Here is a 20,716-nt window from a genome sequence, read left to right as displayed (position 1 = left end):
AGTAGGCCTAATAGAAAATCTATTATAAATGGTGACATACATTAATGCCTGAAAATAATGCTGTCAAATAAATGCATAGAGGGCGCTGTTGTACAAAAATATCAATGGAAATTTGATCGTACACTCCCACTCGTCGGCGAACATGGCTACCTCTCCAACCAAGGCTACCACTCCGAAAAAGGACAAAAAAGATGAGTCTTTTCTCAACATGGTCACAACATTAGGGCGTAGGAAAAAGGAAAAAGACAACAGAGAAGGTTGATACCATTTTTGTGTACTGTTCATTGTAGAAAAGTTGCTTAAATATAGTTTTAGAGGACACTCCCCTTGAGCTGTTGTGATTTGGGTTTACCGTGTTTTGGAGGTATTCTAGTAGTAGTACAGTGTCGAGTGCCTGTCAATTAGTTATTTTAGCATACTGACTCATCAGAACATTCTTTTATTTGCATGCTTATAATTTATATAGAAGGTTCGGCGCTAATGCAGTTTCGTACCCACCCCTTAAAATTACTCAAAATGATTTCAATACTTCATCTAGCCTACTCACGAGTTGTCTACAGCATTCAGCAAGCATAAAATGGTAAAATATCGATAATTTCTTATTTATAACTATTTTTAATCAATTAAATAATAATTGAGCACCCTTCAGAAATCCATCGCCAGCTTAGCTTCGCGAAAATCATCGCTAGGCCTGCCGATGAAAGTACGGAGGCCTCATAGGGCATCGATCTATAGAGGACGCTGTTATGATATTATGGCGATAATAAAATATTTTTTACATGTTCCTCGTGAAACGGATTTTAAGTTTTTTTCATAAAGAAATATTTTGTGTTTAATTATGTTGTTAATTTTTAGAAATTCTATTTATTTTGAATGTTGTGTGTTATTGTCTTGTCAAATTATATTTTTTGTAAGGGTCCCTAATGATCAGCTTCAGCTGGATGGACCACCCTCATAAAATATTGTTGAAATAAATTAATGAATAGTTGCTTCATTATTTAATGTTTTATTTGATTTTATTTTAATAAACACAACAGGAAAGAAGATAAAAAAGAAGAAATGAAAGACATGAAATGATGTATTCAGTGTCAGCAGAAGTAAAATAAATTCTAGTAATTAATTGATGGAAAACATTTTTATTATAATTATTGTATTACTGTACATTACATTTCAATAAATTATATCTTTCTGTTTTTGTTCTCTTTCTGTTTTTGTTGCATTTCCTATTTCCATGTATTTGAAGAGGTCTTTCATAGGTGAATAAAAAATGTTAATTAACAATAATATACTTCTATAAAATCTTAAAACAGGGAAACCATTAGCGTTTCTAGTATAGCTAGTGATAACAAATACTAAAACAATTAATTCGTCATAGCTTGATTATTGTGTTATAACATTAACAATGTAACTCAGGAATGAAGTACTGTAATTCTTTTTATTCATTTCATTTATTTATTTGACTTACAAACCATAATGTAAAATAAAATAAAACAGAGGAAAATTGGTCAGTACTTATATCTTCAAGAGTCAGCAGTTCCATATTTATCTTCTTTTCTGTGTGAAATTCTACTAGTAAAATGAAAGAACAAATTAAAAACATAACATAATTATGATGATACCCACAATGATGAATACAGCAATTGTATAGTATTTATTTTCTTTATTAAAAATACGAAACGCATGTCGGAAATGAAAATTATAATTATTTGGCGCGTGCTTTAAATGCTAGTAACTACGCCCTCTATAGAACGCAACTGTTTACTCTATTAATAGAGTTAATGTCCTGTGAGGCCTCCGTACTTTTATCGGCAGGCCTAGCGATGATTTTCGCGAAGCTAAGCTGGCGATGTATTTCCGAAGGGTGCTCAGTATTAATTGATTAAAAATAGTTTTAAATAAAAAATTATCGATTTTTTACAATTTTATGATTGCAGAATGTTGTAGACAACTCGTGAGTAGGTTGGATGAAGATTTTGAGTAATTTTAAGGGGTGGGTACGAAACTGCATTAGCGCCGAAGGTTCCCTATTAACAAACAGCATAGAGTGATTGTATGTAAACAAAGTGTAGTAATGTCAAATTATTGGGCCACTTGATCTGACAGGACAATGATTTGTTATGAAATTCAAATTGATTAGATTTGGGATGCATGACTGAAAAGGCAGAATTCACTTATTTAAGCCTATATTTTCCATGGCCAGTTAGCTGCTGCCTAGTAGGCTCTAGTATACTATATTCAGATATTATGAAATATTTATTTTATGCTAAATTAATATGAGATATGAATTACTGTGTTAATATTTATATTATATATTTAAAAACAACATTTATTGGATAAACAAGCCAAGGTAATATTCATGATATTTGACATCAATGTAAATGATAAACCAAACAACAAAATAGTTATAATTTTGTTTGACAACAAAATATGCGCATCCAAAAATTTTTTTGCACCTTACTTACTTTTCCTCCCTCTATCATCAATATATCATTTTTCCTCTTATCAAGCAAGCAAGTGAGTGGCTGAGCATTAAGACAGTAGAATTGTTATCCATATAATATTGACAAGGGTCCCAGGTTCAATCGCTTCATGGTTCTGGTAGTAGAATGAGTCTTCATTATAATATGAATAGAAAACATTAATTATAAATTGAAATAAAAACAATTAATATTTTAAATAAAACAATGCTATGAATCAAACTAACAATATTCATTTTTCTTTTCCAGTTGATGACCTGACGGAAGAAGGTCGATATGCCTTAGAATCGCCAGGAATGCTGCTAGATATTACTCCTGAAAATTTTAATTTAGGTATAAAAAATGTAGTTTTATTGATAGCAAAGATACTATAGCGCCACAAAGTAACTTTCATTGAAAGTGATATAAAAATTAAAATAAATAAATAAAAACTATTGATATCCGCCATAATTATAATGTTTATTCTATCTCCACAGAGGAAGGACAAGAAATCTCTATGATTGAAAACTCTTCCAGGGAAAATTCTAAACTGAAAGAACTAAAAGAGGTGATATAAAATATTTAATGTCATGTTAGAGGGCGCTAAATATTGAGCAACTACACAAGTTATCTAGTGAGGGTGGTTGTCAAGTCAATGCATGCCTTTTTAACCCAGTAGCTCCCTCAAATATAAACCAAATGGAACATTTGTATACAACAAATTGCATTATGCTTTAAAAAGGTGACAGAAAAGGGCTAGTAAACAGGCTAGGGATGATTGCTTTTAATTTTACCCCATTATTTCCTACATCCGAAAATGTACTCCGTAAATGTGCCACCTTTGCAAATATTTAAGAGTGATCTTGCCAGTTTTTTTTTTCAATTTATCTTTAAAAGACAATAAAGGTTCCCTTTGTTTGTAATTTCAGGTTCTGATTGACTGGATAAATGTGGAGTTAAAAGAGCAGAGAATTATAGTGAGGGATCTAGAAGAGGATCTGTTTGATGGTCAGATTTTAGGAAATTTATATGGTAAGTCTTTATAAATTTAATTGTAACATTTACTTATCAATGTTCAAATGTGTTTGTTCTACCTAGATACAATTTTTACATTTTATCTCCCATTTATGTACTATCTAATGTTTAATTTTAACTTATAACCATTTAATGAATTTGTATTTCTAATAGAAAAATTAACTGGAAGTAAATTTGAGGTGCGTGAGGTGATGCAGTCTACGGTGTTCCAGAAACAAAAACTTCAAATGGTATTAGATGCTGTAGACAAGTTAGGAGGCAATCAAAAGCAACAAAAATGGAGTGTAGACAGTAAGAGTTTGTTTTTTTTTTACCATATTTAATGAGGGTGATACATCCAGCACTTGCTGATCATTTAGGACCCTCATGTAAGGCAATGAGTAATAATGATGCAATTACTATTAGTATGATACAGATAACCTCGAATCCATCCCTATCACATGCTAGTCTGATATTATCATTACACCATCACTCTCCGATCCTATATACAGCATCCGCCGCTATTTCTAGATGGTCTCCCATCCAAAACACGACCGGGCCCAACGTTGCTTAACTTCGATGATCTGTCAAGAATCAATGTTTCAACGCAGTATAGCCGTATGTTGTTGGGTGTTTTGGGGAGGTGGTGTCATGCCCGGCCTGGCTGGACCCCTTTGGTTTATGTTAGTCGAATCTCCTTGCCTTTAAAAGGATGTATTTTTCTCGTTTATCTATTATCTGTGTGTCACACTGCGTTTCATATTAATTTGATCTCTATTGCACATACGCAAGTAACTAATGTTTTCCACCGTTTTGTGATTTATTATCCGGCTTATCAGGCTTGACATATCATGAAGCCCATGGTATAACAGACTCACCTGCTATGCCTATAAAACTATGCAGTACCATATATGGTAGTGATATGCCCAAATGTTGTAGTGATATGACATCATCATGTCCATATATGGGCACATCACATTTTTTTGTTGCATAAAGTTTGATAGTGTAGACAGAACTTTACGTTATCTTATCTCTCCCTTGCTCTCTTTGCAGGTATTCATTCTAAGAATCTTGTATCCATACTCCATCTGCTGGTTTCTCTTGCCTTCCACTTCAAGGCACCTATCAAAATTCCAGAAGATGTTTCCGTCAGTGTAGTTGTTATTCAGGTAGTTATTATTTTATCTAAATCATATTTTGTATAAAACATTGAGGGCGCTATTAATCATTCCTTTGTTGTCCTTTGTCCAAAGATTTTCTTTAAATCAAATTTTATAGCTCTGTCTTACACTTGTCTGACAAAAAAATGTGTACGATTATGTCATATCACTACCATATTTGGTCATATCACTATCATATTTGGGCACACTTTTTTTCGTCAAACTAGTTTGATAGTGTAGACAGAACTTTAGAAAAAATATAACGTTCTTGTTGTCTTCTTTATTATACAGTATATCATATTTTGTATAAACCAGTGAGGGCGCTATCACTCATTCTTTGCTTTATTTTTAAAATCATTTTTTTTCCTTAGAAAAAAGATAATGTTCTGGTTTCCAAAAAAGTGTCAGAAACAATCACAAAGGCAAATGAGTAAGTTATATTTTTTGTTGCATAATTTATTTTTATTCAATAAATTTAGTAATTGATACACAAATGTACATTCAGGTAATTTGCTTTAAATTTAGTTCCATTCTTTCATTTAATATTAATTTATTTATACCGTACCAGCAATGTACTTCTATGATTTAGCAGCTGTCACTATTAGTGTTAGCTGGATTGTTTATTTATTTATTGTTTATAAGATAAAAAATGAGAAAACAGGTGACAGTAAAAAAAAATTCTTTCAAAATTTTTACTTTAATTTGTGTTTTTTTATGACACAGTGCAGAGTATGTTTAAACATACAATTATAATTTTACATTTATAAAAATATAAAATCATTATCATTTTTATTTTGAATATAATATGGTAGGTTTTCATGGCTTTGTTTACATTGTGGTTCATTCTTATTTATTTCAGAGCAATTGGAGGAAATTTTGGTAATTTAATTTAATTATTTTGTTTCATCTCAATTTAAACATAACAATAACTTAGTGGAGATAACCTAATGAAGTCTTCTCTCACATTCCTGTAATACATTCTGCCATCTTAAGAGACAGAGTGTGATATGGTTTAATGAAGGGGAAGCATAGGTTCAAGACGTATCTATGCCAAATTGCTTCTATATTTCCTCATCCTTCACAATAGACAACAAGTTGTTGGTCTTTTGTACATAATGTACATGTGGACAATATAGAACCTGTTCCACTATTCAATAAGGCAGTGCACTGTTTATGGTGGGCACTGCACTGTGACTGCCGAGTGTCTGTAGAGGACGCCGCCATGTGCATGTAGAGGGCCTAATTCGTATTTACTTTAATAACATTCAATGCAGTTTTGGTTTTGCAAAACTTTTTATTAACCATAAAGTTGAATCTGATGACACAGTTGGTGCGCTGATTATGGTGGGCACACCCCTGTGACTGCCGAGGGTCTGTAGAGGACACTGCCATGGGCCCGTAGAGAGCCTAATTCCTATCCTTTAATAACATTTAAATTCAGTTTTGGTTTTGCAAAACTTTATATTAAAGTATAAAGTTGAATATGAGGACACTGTTAAAAGAATGTAAAATATCAATTCATATTAATAACAATTACCATCGATTTGTAAACTATTTCGTTCTTATTTAAGTTAAGTGCTTTTCCAATTACCAAGATATATATATAGAAAATCACATACATATTTATTATTATTACATCTTTTCAATTTATATAAATGCGTCTCATCTTTTTGCAAAATCAATGCATTAATGAGAAAGGATAGAAATTTAATAGTTTTTTTTTTTTATTTTAGAGCGAGACGCTTTTGATACCTTATTTTCACATGCCCCTGACAAGCTTATTATTGTCAGAAAGGTAAGAGGAATAGAAGTATTCCTTTATTTTATTATTTGAAATGATATATACAGAGGGAGTCTTATCAATGGAATTTAACATAGTTTTCCCAAATTCTCAAACATTTTGGAAAAATTAATTATCTGAAATTTTAAAAACTTGTTGATTTTAATTTACGCCCGCATTAAAATGTGGCCAAATTATTTACTGTAATGTACAAAGACCCACTAAATTTGGAAGTATGCCACCCTCCTTTTAACAACAATGGAACATTTGTCAAATTTTAGCACAGTATGCTCTGCAGTCCTCCTCCCCATTTTCAAATTCCTTGATCCGCCACTGACCACATTTGATTAAATACTACATTTGTTTTTATATTATTTATGGGAAATAAAGTGTAATGTTAACTTATATCTAGAATTATTTTAGGTAGTAATCAATTTTGTGTTCCATTTTTTAAAATGTCTTTAATAAGACCATATTGCCTCTAAAACATGTTTCAGGTAGTCTCTAAATGATACTGTTGTGGCGTAATGGATTTTCAATCAAACATCCCATTGAATATTTTTATGATTTTGAGAAGCTTTTTTCCGTAGACAATTTAGAGTGCTTATTTTATATTATTTACCACCCTAATGAATTGCTTCCCTTGATATACTAAAATGAATAGCTTATTTATTAGTTTAGTTTTCTAGAGTAGATGTTATGATAAATAAAATAAATTTAAAAAGATTTAGAAATAATTTTAAATTTTTTATTCTCAATTTCAGTCGTTAGTTACCTTTGCTAATAAACATCTGAATAAAATCAACCTTGATGTGACTGACCTAGAGGAGCAATTTCACGATGGTGTCTACTTCATCCTCCTGATGGGACTACTAGAAGGATATTTTGTACCAATGTATAGTTATCATATGACCCCAGAGACCTTTGAGCAAAAGGTAGGCTTATTAGAATAAAGAATGACATTTATTTGATGGTTTAAGTTCAAATTAAATCTAGTCGCGCTTTAAATAATTAATGAATCAATTCTGAATATAAATTTTGATTATTAATATTCTAAATGTAGTAATTGATTTTAAATGTTTATAAGGTTACCATCTGGCTAATTTCATTGAGTTGAGTGGCCGAGCGGTAAAAGCAGCCCACGAAATTCAGAAAAAAGAAGGTCGGCAAAAAATTGCCGACCTTAAATTCGCCAAGGTCGGCAGTCTCGGCAGTTCTAAAAATAGAAAATTCACCAAGGCCCTAACCTCTTGCTAACCTAAAGGCCTATTATCTAGGCCTAGCCTCCCTAGCTATATGTTATGCAAAAAGAACTAGCAAAATTAACTAAAATATAAAAACCTAACACTAAAATTTACAAGATAAATTCTATTTGATAATTGCTGAACATCATGGTTCTGGAGCTAGCCGTACACAGAGCATAGTTGCTTGCTTGGCATAACAGGGCATTCCCCTACACAGGTCTGTGGCGCGCAGCGCTGTGCCCAGCCAGCTTGGTTTTGATAGGAGGAAAGCATGCAGCTCACACACAAAATGATGTAATGGTTGAGTGAATTCAGGGATCATCTTAATTCCATGGTTTGTTAACTAAACACAACATGGTGGTGAATATGCCTGTTAAAATTTCAATGATACGATCCCTTAAAGTACCATGTTGTTGCTAGGAGGCTTGAAAGGAGGGATCTAGCCTAGTTTCTAGGTGGGCAATCTCTTGCCGTCCTCTGACAATTTAAGGTCGGCAATAAGGTCGGCAATTGCCGATTGCCGACGTGAAATTCGTGGGCTGTAAAAGCAACAGCAACCTATATGCATATGTATTCATAAACTTGGCACAGGTTTAAGGCTCCTCTTCTTGTCAGTAAGGACTTAAAACTGAAGGTCCAGTGTACACATCTAGCTTAAGTCCATGTCATACTCGCATACTATGTGCATTCAAAAGCGCCTCTTGTTCACTCTAGGAATCTATTATTATTATTATTATCTTTTGAAAGAGTAGGGATTATCACAGTGTGTCTATCTCCGCCATTGTGGCCGATTGATCACTGTTTAGCTAAGATATAACAACAAGACGACTTAAAGCACATTAAAGTTATTGTCTGTGTTATGTCTAGTCCACTGTGTTTTGAGCCGGTTGTTACTCTATATAAAGCCCATTATACACACAATATTTAATAAAATTGGTAGTTTAAATATTATTTATCAGTTAAGTGATCCTCAAATGGTTTTCAATATTCGCCACTTTTGCTTGTGATTGGTTGAATTCCTTGCTTTACATCCTAGTGGGAACCAAGCTTTACAACAAAATGATAAATTAATAATTTGATTTAAAAAGAACCATATAAAACCACATTATTGAAATGAATTCAAATTATAAATTGAGATTAATGATTGAAATAGTAATAAGGTTACATTTTTCTAATTTAATTTTTATTATCACGGTATTCTGCAATCTATTTGTATTTTAATCTTCAATTTGTTTATATATGTATAGATTGTAATAAATTATCATCTTTATAAATCATTATATATATAATAAATTAGCAAGAAGAGTCTTATGTTGCAAAGAATATTTTTTGATAAAAATTATTATTTGTACCAACAAAAATATATTCAAAGTATTATTAATATTTGTATATTCTTCATTAATAATAATTTGCTCTAGAAATACTTGAAATTGAATAAATGTTTTTAATGTCTCCAGGTACATAATGTTGCCTTATCATTGGAATTAATGGAAGACGCAGGACTAAGCCGCCCAAAAGCCAGGCCTGAAGGTAAACTAAATCACTATTATAAATCTAAATTAACTTCTAACCACAAATCTGTCTTATTGTGTTATCAATTCATCCGAAGAATACTTCTTATCCAGGTACATTAATATCTTTTGTCTAAATCTGTATAGATTTAAAAAAATTGAAATTGATATTTCATTAGATGGAAATACAACCATTTTCACAAAATGTAAGATTCTGTGATGTACGGGTTTAGTGAAAACTTGGATCATAGCAGTATTACTTAATAATTATTTTTAGTTGGAACATTATATCTGAACTTGACAATGATTTATATTAAAATGCAAATGGCAGACTTATTATCTCAACGGAAACAATCGTGCAACGTTTACTTTTCATAAAAAATAATGTTAAAGAAAAGTAAAATTGCTTGTTAAATTACAAACAGTCTTGCAAGTTAAGTTTTTATTTAAAAATTGTTTAGAAATATTGGTAATTATAAAATTTAGATAGTTTGGTAAAGCCTAGTTTTAATGAAACAAAACTTGATTGAAAACATGAACTCTTTTTTTTTTATAACAATCAAGAAATTTATGTCGCTAGGCGGCAGATTACATTGGCGCTATTTCTTGTAATTTCGTGTCCGTCCTGCGGCTGAGATCAGAGCATTTATTTAAATATTTATTTATGACATAAGTCAGATTGTATACAAAGACTAAAAAACGTTAAAAAAATTCAAATTAAATGAAACATGAACATTCAGATGAGATAAAAATCTTCTTATTGCAAAACATCACAAAAAACTAATACAATATTTACAAAGGATATTAAAAATAAATAATACAATAATCTTGCTATTATTACAACTACAAAATCCAGTATGTTAAATACTTTCAGGAAAAAAATGTGTTTTTTAATATTTAAATATATGTGTAATATTGGTCAGTGAGTATGAATAGGGTAATACACGTTGTATCCAATCGTATGGCTGCAATGTTAGGATGTTTTATTTTCAGTAAAAATAATGCATTACATAAAAAATGTATAATTATGTAAACTATATCTGTAATTTCATTTGTTGAACTGTGATTGCAAATTAAAGATAGAAAAGCATAAACATGATATGGACTACAGTGGATACATTTTGTGAAAACAAAATTTCATTTTAAATATTACTTTAAGTTTAGATGTTAATGTTGTTAATATGTAGGTTAATTTTTTTAATGTATTAATTTACATTAATAAATTTGAAATAAATTAACTTAAGAGTAGCATAACAAATCTCATTTTAAATCTCTTTTATAAAATCATTTTTAAGTGTTCAATAGCAGGGGTTGCTTGCTATCATGGTAAGATGTGGTTAATATTAGTAAGATTTGTATTTATTGATGTATTGTCTCCAACAAATGCGAATTTAACATGCTTGGTTTGAAGTATCAGTCAAATCACAATATCTGATTTCTGAAAAGCAATTTTAATAATAGTTGAAGAGAATTTTGGATGAAATGTTATTTAAGAAATTATCTAGTTTTTAGAATGTTTGGAATGATTTAACCTTTGTCACAACAAATCTAAAAATTGCTCCACCTATAAAAAGTATTTGAGACCAGAATAAATTTTGAAAACCTGTTCTTTTTATGTATATTCTGAACATGGTACATATTATGTATGTCCGTATTCCTATGCTCAGTAGGAACTGGCCATTAAGTTAAAAAAATTCAAACAAAATTAAATTTTAGAAATATTTTTGTCAATTGTATAGGACACTACATCTTTAAATATTTTTTCAAATTATATTTTTGAATGTATTTTTGTTTATAATAAATTTTTTTTTCTAGGAATGTTTTTTTATATATTATTTTGATTTGTATTAATTTTTTCATTAATCTATATCATTCAATACTAATTTACACATTTATTCAAATCATTTTTAATTTCACCTTGTAATAAATATCATTTTTTCAATACTAATAAATCATTTTCACTTGTCAAATCATAATTAACATTAAATAATTTCATTATAACAATTTAAATTATTTTGTATAAGGGTGTTACTGTTTGATTGGAAATGCTATATCTATTTTTACTGCTGAATAGGAAAAAAGATTTTGGTGGTGGGGAATAACATAAGGACAGATGAAAAAATATTAGATTATCGCTTTCTCCTCCAAAAAAAAACAATTTTGTACTGCAAAATGGCAATTTTTTTATTTTTTAAATATTGATTTTTTAAATATTTTAATTTCCATAGCATTATGCAATTGGAATGTAGTATATTTTAGTTTTGATTACATATAAAAATAAAGATTTGTGGCAATATTTTTTCATCAGATTTTTTAAAATAAAGGCTCAAGATTTCCATTAAAAAATACCTTTCTCCCAATTTTAAAACAAAAATGAATGATATTAATCTAATAATGTTTCCATCTGCCCTAATGGCTTTTCAGAAATATGATATTAATATTTACAAAATGTTCTTGTGTTGTTTATGCTAAATCTATACTATGTTTATTTTTTAATAATTTATTTTATTCTCTTTACTTCACTCTTCATTATTTTTGTGTTGAATTTTCTCGATCTTCTGCAGACGTGGTCCAGTACCATCTCAAGTCTACTTTGCGTATTCTTTACACCATGTTTCTTAAGTACAAGGAAGCTGACATTAACCTTTGAACTCTGTGCAGGTCTCCATAGCAACATTAAACAATTAATCTGAACCTATCCAAGTTTACACAATAATTAATTTTTAACAAATTTCTATTTAAACAATGGTTATGTTTATAACTGTATTGTACTCTGTTAAAACTGGAATGTCAAGAAAACCAGGCCTAATTTATTTCATTTTCTCCAGTCCTTATTTCCTTCCTATTTTTACTTTTATCACAGTAGATCCCCTCTCCTTTTGGACACCCTATTAAGAGGACACTTCAAGAAATAGAAAAAGTGCAATATAAATTTATCACTACAGCCGAGGGACACCACTTTTAAGGGGACATCCCTATTAAAGGAACACCTATATTAAGGGGGGATATTTTTCTGAGAAATGAACACAGTGCAATGTTTTTAACAGTATGACTGACCCCTATTCAGGGGACACCACTATTAAAAGGACATCCCTATTTAAGGGACATCCGTATTAATGGGAACACACCTATTAAACGGACACTTCTGAGTTCTACTGTATTTCAATTCACACCAACAGCGATGTATCCCCACTTATCTTAAACTACCAAAATCTAATTAATACAACAATAAAGTATTTATTGGTTTTCTGAGAATTGACTTATCAAAATTAAAAAGTTTCAGGCTGTTTACTTTTAAATGTTTTGTTTAAAAAGTGACTCGATGGGTTCAGATTAATTTCATGCACCATCTTTAAAAGAATGTTGTGAAACTGCATGATTTACATCTAACAAAAATGTGTTTCATACTAAATCATACTACCATTTGTTTTCATTAACATCTCTAGCTAGATCGCATAATGTAACTCATAGTACTAGGAATAGCTAGAAATCACAATGGAATGAATCAAAGATGATTGGCCGACATTAGTCACATGGTCTGACTCCAATGTTATGAGACAGATTTGATATCTCATCTAATTCTTGGTACTATATCTACAATTTGTATCGGTATCATTGCAATTACTATGATAGATTATCACATGTGATCCCAGTATCTAACCTTAACCTAACCTTCCACGATACAGGATTGAATATGTGATACACATGTGACTCTGTATTATGAAATTTTCCTACCAGTTCTTTGACCAAAAATAGGTTACTTGGCATCCATCTTTGATTCCATCCATTTTAAAATCACCGTGTTTTCATTGTAACATTAGTTAGAACCTAGAGTATTAACGTAACCAGATTATCTTCATAGAATTAGTTAGACTGTAAATTTAACATTAATTCTTTACCTATTTTACGTTTTTTCCTAAAGAATAAATAGTTTAACATATTTACCTACTTATTTCTCTAAAGTTCAAAAATTCTTATAGTTTATCAAATGATTGTGTAATTTTCAACATTTGATCATGTATATTATAATAGTTGCTAGTAAATTCCATTAAACTATCAACTTATTTCTAAAAAAGATTCATAAAAAAAAAATTATAAACACACAAAAAATTATTTTAAACTTGAAACATTGTCAGTATGACAAAGTAAATATTTGAAATGTCGCCCTCTATAACCTTCAGTAAGCTTCTTGCTTCTTAATGGCAAGCGTTAAGAACTATTAAACGTTATGTGACAAAAAAAATGTGATGTGCCCATATATGGACATGATGATGCCCTATCCATACCATATTTAGGCATATCACTACCATATTTGAGCACATCACACTTTTTTCGTCAAACTAGTTGGTAGTGTAGACAGAGCTTTAAAACACCAATAGTGTGCTTTGAATGCAGTTTGCCGCATGGTAAAGCCATTTAACCATTCACCTTGCTTTTCAGGATTTGCTTTGCTCTCCACCTGGAAGAGACATTTGACGTGTATAACATTATCGTTTATGAATATTAAAAATTAGTTATTAATAGTTGATATGATGAATGTGCTGTATTGTCTGTAGGACAAAATAGAAACAGTGTTGAATGCTGATGTTTAAATATTTGACCATCATCCCACTTGTTTCATACACTTGATAGCTACATACTATAATGCCTGGAGGAATTCCTCTATGTATAGTATTATTATACTATTGTCTCTTTTCAATGGTAATCAAAGACTATAGGCCAATTTACACAGACGAGCGGTAACGGTAAGCGGTAAAGTTGAGCGGAAAACGCAAAAATAGAATCTATGTTATTTCTTATGACCATTTACACAGAAGGCGGAGCGGACGAGCGGTTGAGCGGAAATCTGCTCAGGATCGAAACAGATTCGATTTTGTGAAAATACCGCGCGGTAATTATGGATTCTGGCCAACCAACGACATGATTGAAATGACGTCATCTATCAACAACTTTTTTTTGCGTCCGTCGAGTGAAAGACGACAATAAATACGAGTGCCGTAGTAGGCCTAGCCTAGTTTGCAACTTCTTTTTATTCAGAAATACAAACACCTGCGACGTGACTAATGTTTGTATAAGGATAGTGAAAAGAAAATACACATTTTAGTACGTTATTAGGCAACAATTCCCTCTAAAACTTAGGCCTGTGTGTGCTAGGCCTACTGACAGTCACATCTAGGCCAGCAGTGACTGTAACATGCATTAGCCTACACGCACCTACTTTCCATCACTCCGTTCGCAAACTCCGCGCGCTGTGTAAATGGGAAAAGCCACGCGGTTTTTCGCTTACAATTACCGCTTACCGTTACCGCTCGTCTGTGTAAATTGGCCTTAAGTGAATCGTATAGTCTATATCGATTTTTTTTAATTGTTCTAATTGCATATATCACAATCCTTTATGATATTGAAAATAATATGACCTTTATACAGAATTAATAGCAATATCTTATCTTTACTTCTGCAAATGATATATTTGATTCATTTGAATGCTATATCATCGCTATTTCATGCTATAGTATTACTATTTCATGCTATAGCATCAATATTGAATCTTTTGGTGCACATACCTAACTAATTTTATAGAGCCTTCTTTTATATACATGATTATTAAATTACCATCTTTAAAAAAATAGTGAACAAAGGCTCGGGTTTTATTTTGATATGCATTTATGGAAATTCTATCGGTAAACAAGTGATAATGGTCAAATATATAGTACTGTAGATAAATAATGTTTACATTAATATGTTAATAGTTGCTAATAATTATAGCATATCTAGTTATTGATTATGCATTTTGACTATTCTTTGCTGTTGTAACTGATAACCTACCAATTTTTGAATAAGTTTTTCTTTAGTAGAACTGAAAAATCGTTAAATATTTTGGAACCTCGGACTATAAAAATAATTGGACACATTGGTGTTGCATATTTTCCCCTACCATTTCATTTGATATTATTATCATTGTTGCATCCCAAAATATATTCTTCCTCTCCCGTTTCTGCTTTCTACATGCTTCCTTATATAATGGGTTTTAAAATCTTTACAACAGTTAAATTATGTGCCTTTATTAAACAAAGTGGCTAAGCTTTGACAATATGGAGGGTGTGGTAATTTTAACGAATTTTACAAATCAACCATTTACTCTAGTCAGTAAAACTACATTTATATTTGTTCCATTTCATGGAATGAATGACATTGCCATGTTTTTAAATAAAATCTCCCCGACCAAAAAGAAACATCCAAAATGTTTTCCTGCATCAAACTTGTACCAGCCCTTTTTATAATTAGACTATCTAATAAAATAAAGTAATAATTAAATCTAGACATTACATACATTAAATTATAATACAATTTTGAAACCATTGAAAGAAATCTGGCTCTAATCGAAATCCTGTATGTATGCTAATAAAGAGATTATCATATAATAGACAACAATTTAAATTTAATTTCGCAATTAATTTATAAGAACCAGATTTGACCTAGAAACGTGACACAGCAAACAATAGAAGCATTGTAGTGGTTGTATGAGTATTAGTCCTAGTTGCCGTAAGATAGTCTTTGATTCGTGTCTTTTCTTTTTTTTAGATATTGTTCATAGAGATTTGAAATCCACCGTTCGAGTTATGTACAATCTTTTCATCAAATACAAAGCTGTGCATTAAAATGATATGTGAATGCTAACATGACCGTAAAACGTCTTACCTATGGTGCTAAGAATGATGGACAGCGCCCTCTATACATGGTTGTTGCCGGTTAGTGTCGCCAACCTACTTCTACATCCCCCGATTTGAGGCATCGTCCCTGCGGCGATTCTGGCCGTTCATTTTCTGGATTAGTAAACGATATTCAAGCAGCCATGATAAGTCATTATATTGTAATGCAATACTATGATGTTCACATATCTACATAAATGAATAACTACTGTATCAAATATTAAAATAATAAATTCATATTCTTTGCAACTTTAAACCTAAAAATGAAACAATAGATATTTCTTGGAAAATTGACTAAATCCAAAATTAAATGAAAAACACAAATGTTAAGTGGCTAAATATGCTTTTATCTCAAGTGAGATACAAAATAAATACACTAAGCAAAAAGCTAGATACAAAATATAAAAATAAATGATATTTATATATATTCTTTCTAATTAAAATATGCATGTTTTAATTAGAACACTCTTATTATACAATAGTACACTCTAGGCTGAAATCAACCTAAAAGTAACCTAATATCTAGGTCACAAGATATACATTAGTATTGACAAGAATGTAACATCAATATAAACAATTAATATACAAGTTTGCAGGCACTAATAAAACAATTAGTGCCTAAGGGGTTCATTAATGTAATAAGTACAAATACTGCATAGATAATCATTGCCTAATGGTTGTGGTTTAATGTACTAATGGATTTTATGGAAAATTACTTCAATTTACTGATTGCTAATTAGCAATCAGATCTTTATATTTTAACATTTTTTATATTTAGTAAACGTTTATAAGTTGTATCACTAACTCTCTATTTATGGTAGATGTTAGTCTCTTAAAATATTACTTTTTGATAAAAGTTCAAGTACCCTGTGAGCTTGATTAGTTAGGCAAGCTATCCAGTGTCATTACATGAAATAATACAATTTTTTACATTTTTCTTATCATTTTCTGTGTTATGTATATTGCATCACTGCCACCACTGTACAATATTTGTTTTCGGTGTAATGGAAAAATAAATAATGAAAATAATCCACCATAAGATACCCATTGGAAAATTTATTTCAAAGCTATATAATATTTTGCCAGTGTAGCATAGAAAAAAGCTATACAAAACTAGTGCTACAAAATTATAAAATTGTTTAACAAGACATTCAATACAAAACTAGGTTTTTGGACAGATTAGCAGTGTTGCTAAACAAAATTTAATTTTAATTAATTCTTTAATATTTTTCCCTGAAATTTAGAAGGCAAGTAGTAATATTTGTTACCAATGCAATCCATCTAACGTAACTGTCTGTTCCATGGTCTTTGCAAATCACATATCCAACCCTAATAGCTACCCATATTCCATCTTCCTTTCCAGTCATATTAACCTAAATAAAATTGTTATCTATCAAAAATTACCGACAAAAAATCTTAATTATTTGTTGTTAATAAAGTAATTATTATGTCGCCCTCTATCTACAAAATTTCTTGACACTGTATTGTTTATTTGTGTTATATTGTACAACATTAGTCAACTTATAAAATATTCTATTTTTACATTTTATATGGATATTTCCATTCTTTTTGAGGAAATTATCATGAAGGTTATAAAGTTCAGTTATACAGGAAGTATATGTCTGACCAAATTTAATGTTAGTATCTCCTTAACACACGTCGCCACTTGTTCTCGTAATAATATTTGTCCATACGAACAAATGGTGGCAGAAAACAATTGATTTATTCAAATTTTCTAATAATATTGTCCTATTATGTGAATATTAAATATAATAATCTTTATAAACGTTTAAAAACAATGCTGGATTTTTTAACTCAAATCGTTTATGAAAAATCGTGTTTTAAAAATTTGCTATAATCAAAACATTGAATGAACTCCACAGTTTGTGTTTTAAACTAGAATGTACACATGTTGATGTCTGCATATAAAGCAGACGACCTGACCTGACCCGACCCTTCATATTTACTCATTTATCTCCGCATTTGGTAATTCTAATGAATATTTATCTTTCATTAAAAACATTTTATAATGTTTGTAATATACATTTTTTTTTGAGAAAAAAAAAGTTCCATATATTTTTACAATTGTTTAAAACAAAGAATGTTAAACCCAGCATAAGTTAAAATTTATACATTGTATATCACCAATTAGTAACATTATTAGTTGCATTAAAACTAACATTCTTTTGAGCGAATGTCCAGCATTTTATTCCGTCATTAATAATTGCTAATTTAACTTCATGTATTTGAAGTGGACATTAAAGTTTAAAAGTAGGCTGGAGTAACTGTCCAGTTCTTTGCGGCATTTCTCAACCAATTTGTTTAAATCTTGTTATATGAAACCGTCTGTAAATCCATTAAGAAACAGACTTGAATGAAATTGTAAGTTACATAAAATGCTGAATTGTAACTTCCATAGGTAAATTTGAAATTGCTCTACTTACTGTATGTTCAATTGTTAAGTGGTTGACTGCACAAGACTATGAAAACAATGTGTAGCATATTTTACTAAATGTAACCATTGGAAAAATGTTTTGGAGGAAATGTTTTAACACAATTAATTTAACCCTACTGCCTTCCTCCAACCCCTATTCAGGGAACACCCCTATTAAGGTGACACATTATTCAAACCCAAACATATCCTCTCAATAGGGGTTATAATGTATCTTTTCAGAAAATCTTTATATGCTTTTCAGAAAATTAGGTATTACGTCCATAGAGTGCTTTATATACTATGTGTGTGTAACAGTAGAATAAGGATTTACATTTAAACATTAAAATTCAAATAAAAATCGAGTAGTTTTATTTAAGATAAGGAAATGTTAAAGGAAACTTGATAATAACCTTGTGGGTTTGTTTGCATGGCAGGGGAAAGTCCCATTAGTATTAGTTTTGTTACAGATATTAATGTGCACATAGATAAACTTTCATTTGAATATGAATGAATATTAATATGGTTTGTCCAAATATAAATTATGCTAATATAAAACAATTTTTTTTATAGCAACAATTAGTTACAGTTTTCCTTCAGTACTTTTAATAATATTCTATGTAATATTAATAATGCATTTATAAGCCCATCACCTTAGATTTTAAGCCCATTGCATATTATATTTTATTCACTAATTTAAAAACACACCTTAGATTTTGAAGCCCACCTCATATTATATCTGAATTGGGTCCATTTTCCTCCTCCACGATTCTATACAATGATCATTACGGTTCATCTAAGTCAACCGTTTTGGTCCGCAACGCTACCAGCAAACCAATTGTAACTATATTTGCGTGCGGTAGGAGGTACTTTATTAATGGGGTTGTAAACTGTGCTGAAATTGTTGTTTTATAACATATTCATATTCTAACATTTATTTATTTTCAAATACTGTATTTCTACAATTATGCATTTTAAAATTAAAAAAAAAACTGTTATTTGAACTAATGACACCATCCCCACCCCTCCTTCCCCTCTCAATCAATATGTTGATTAATATTGACAGATCTTAACATTATATTTAGTTGCATGATTATTGAAGAATTAGGCTTATTTATAATTATAAAGAATTATTAATATAAATTTAGTACATTTTCACTACACCGTGCATTCTTACGGTTGAACGATCAGTGTGTTTAACTACATTTAAAAATGTTAATATTGTCACCCACCAAAATCTGTATGGATTAATATTTATTAAGTAGTTTTTTCACACTTTAAAAAGTGTATACTTAGTTTAATGTAATGCTTTTGCATAGTTATTTATGACTATTTATATAGTTAAATGTAATTCTATGATAATTAGGTTTTTTATTTTTTTGTTATGGCCTGTTGAATCACAGTCTTCCTTGACATATCAAAAAATGTTTTTAAAATAGATTTTACATAAATATGTACATTATATTAAATAGAATTTACAAAAACTAATTATTTTATCTGTGTTTTGTTTTTGTTTTATTTGTATTCTGTATAGAACTTTTTAATGTCATATATTTGACAAAAAAATCCAAAAAATGTACCTAAAAAAATAGTCAAATGGTCTGTCAGACAATGGGTCTTTGGTTGAAATATCATTTTTTTTTGTTTATTTTCTACGGAATAACTTGACTAAAACTACAAAATTGCTATTAAAAGATTTTGTTGCCTTAATTTTTCATGTTTTGTGTGACAATACATTTGTAAGTATTGTAAAACATCACGTTATCTTGTTATTTCTGAAATGTCCTATGATGAGTTTGTTACCAGTTATTTTGGGGTAAGGCACAACAAAACAAAAAAGTTTCAGGAATTGTCCTAACAAATTCATACTCATTCTAAAGAAATGTCTGTTTTATATATATAAACGATAGTCATGGCAGAATATTATTATTAAAAAGCCATGGCCGAAACAGATGACATTTTATGCGTCTTGGCATCCCAATCTGGCCATATCGTATTTAAAATTGATAAAATATTGTGAAAGTTTATACAAAAACTGTTGACATACTGCATAAAACAGGTGTCAACTGATATGACCGAAGATACTTGCATACGACTGAGAAAAGAAAATGTAATCGGTTCTAGGTGGTTAGGCTGCAACAGGCTGCAAACTGGGAAGGGGACGGGGTCACAAAGGTCAATCTACAAGCCTGTTGAGTGCGGATAGAAGCGTGGTCAGGTTGGCTTGTTGATTGGCAGTACTGTGTACAGCTGTGATTCAATACGCATCACTTTTCACCTCGGGCCGTTAAAGTTTCCAGTTATTCTTCAGCAATTTTACTCTTGTCTGTTTGGATAGTTGATAATTTTTTACCAATACTGGGTATGTAGTTTGTAATCTTATGACTTTTTTATTTGATTATAAATTCAA

At 30.3% G+C, this 20,716-nt stretch overlaps 1 protein-coding gene across 2 annotated transcripts; it reads left to right on the top strand.

Annotated features, from left to right (window-relative positions):
• The first annotated feature begins 142 nt into the window (after positions 1-142).
• LOC140040149 (beta-parvin-like) lies at positions 143-19,347 on the top strand. Of its 2 annotated transcripts, XM_072085855.1 has the most exons (13): positions 143-257; positions 2,727-2,810; positions 2,954-3,024; positions 3,386-3,488; positions 3,645-3,782; positions 4,524-4,639; positions 5,002-5,060; positions 5,490-5,509; positions 6,364-6,425; positions 7,175-7,345; positions 9,112-9,184; positions 11,730-11,826; positions 15,748-15,820. In XM_072085855.1, exons 1-12 carry the CDS (start codon positions 143-145, stop codon positions 11,813-11,815), a joined length of 1,098 nt encoding a protein of 365 aa, XP_071941956.1. In that variant the 3' UTR covers positions 11,816-11,826; positions 15,748-15,820. The 2 variants fall into 2 exon arrangements, with proteins under 2 accessions (XP_071941956.1, XP_071941957.1); XM_072085856.1 differs by lacking the exon at positions 11,730-11,826 and having other exon boundaries at positions 15,748-19,347.
• Positions 19,348-20,716: the final 1,369 nt, after the last annotated feature.

Source organism: Antedon mediterranea, chromosome 2, assembly GCF_964355755.1.
Source record: "Antedon mediterranea chromosome 2, ecAntMedi1.1, whole genome shotgun sequence".
Taxonomy (NCBI): Eukaryota; Metazoa; Echinodermata; class Crinoidea; order Comatulida; family Antedonidae; genus Antedon; species Antedon mediterranea.
The sequence above is the reverse complement of the archived record's forward strand: the minus strand, read 5'-3'. Positions and strand labels throughout refer to the sequence as shown.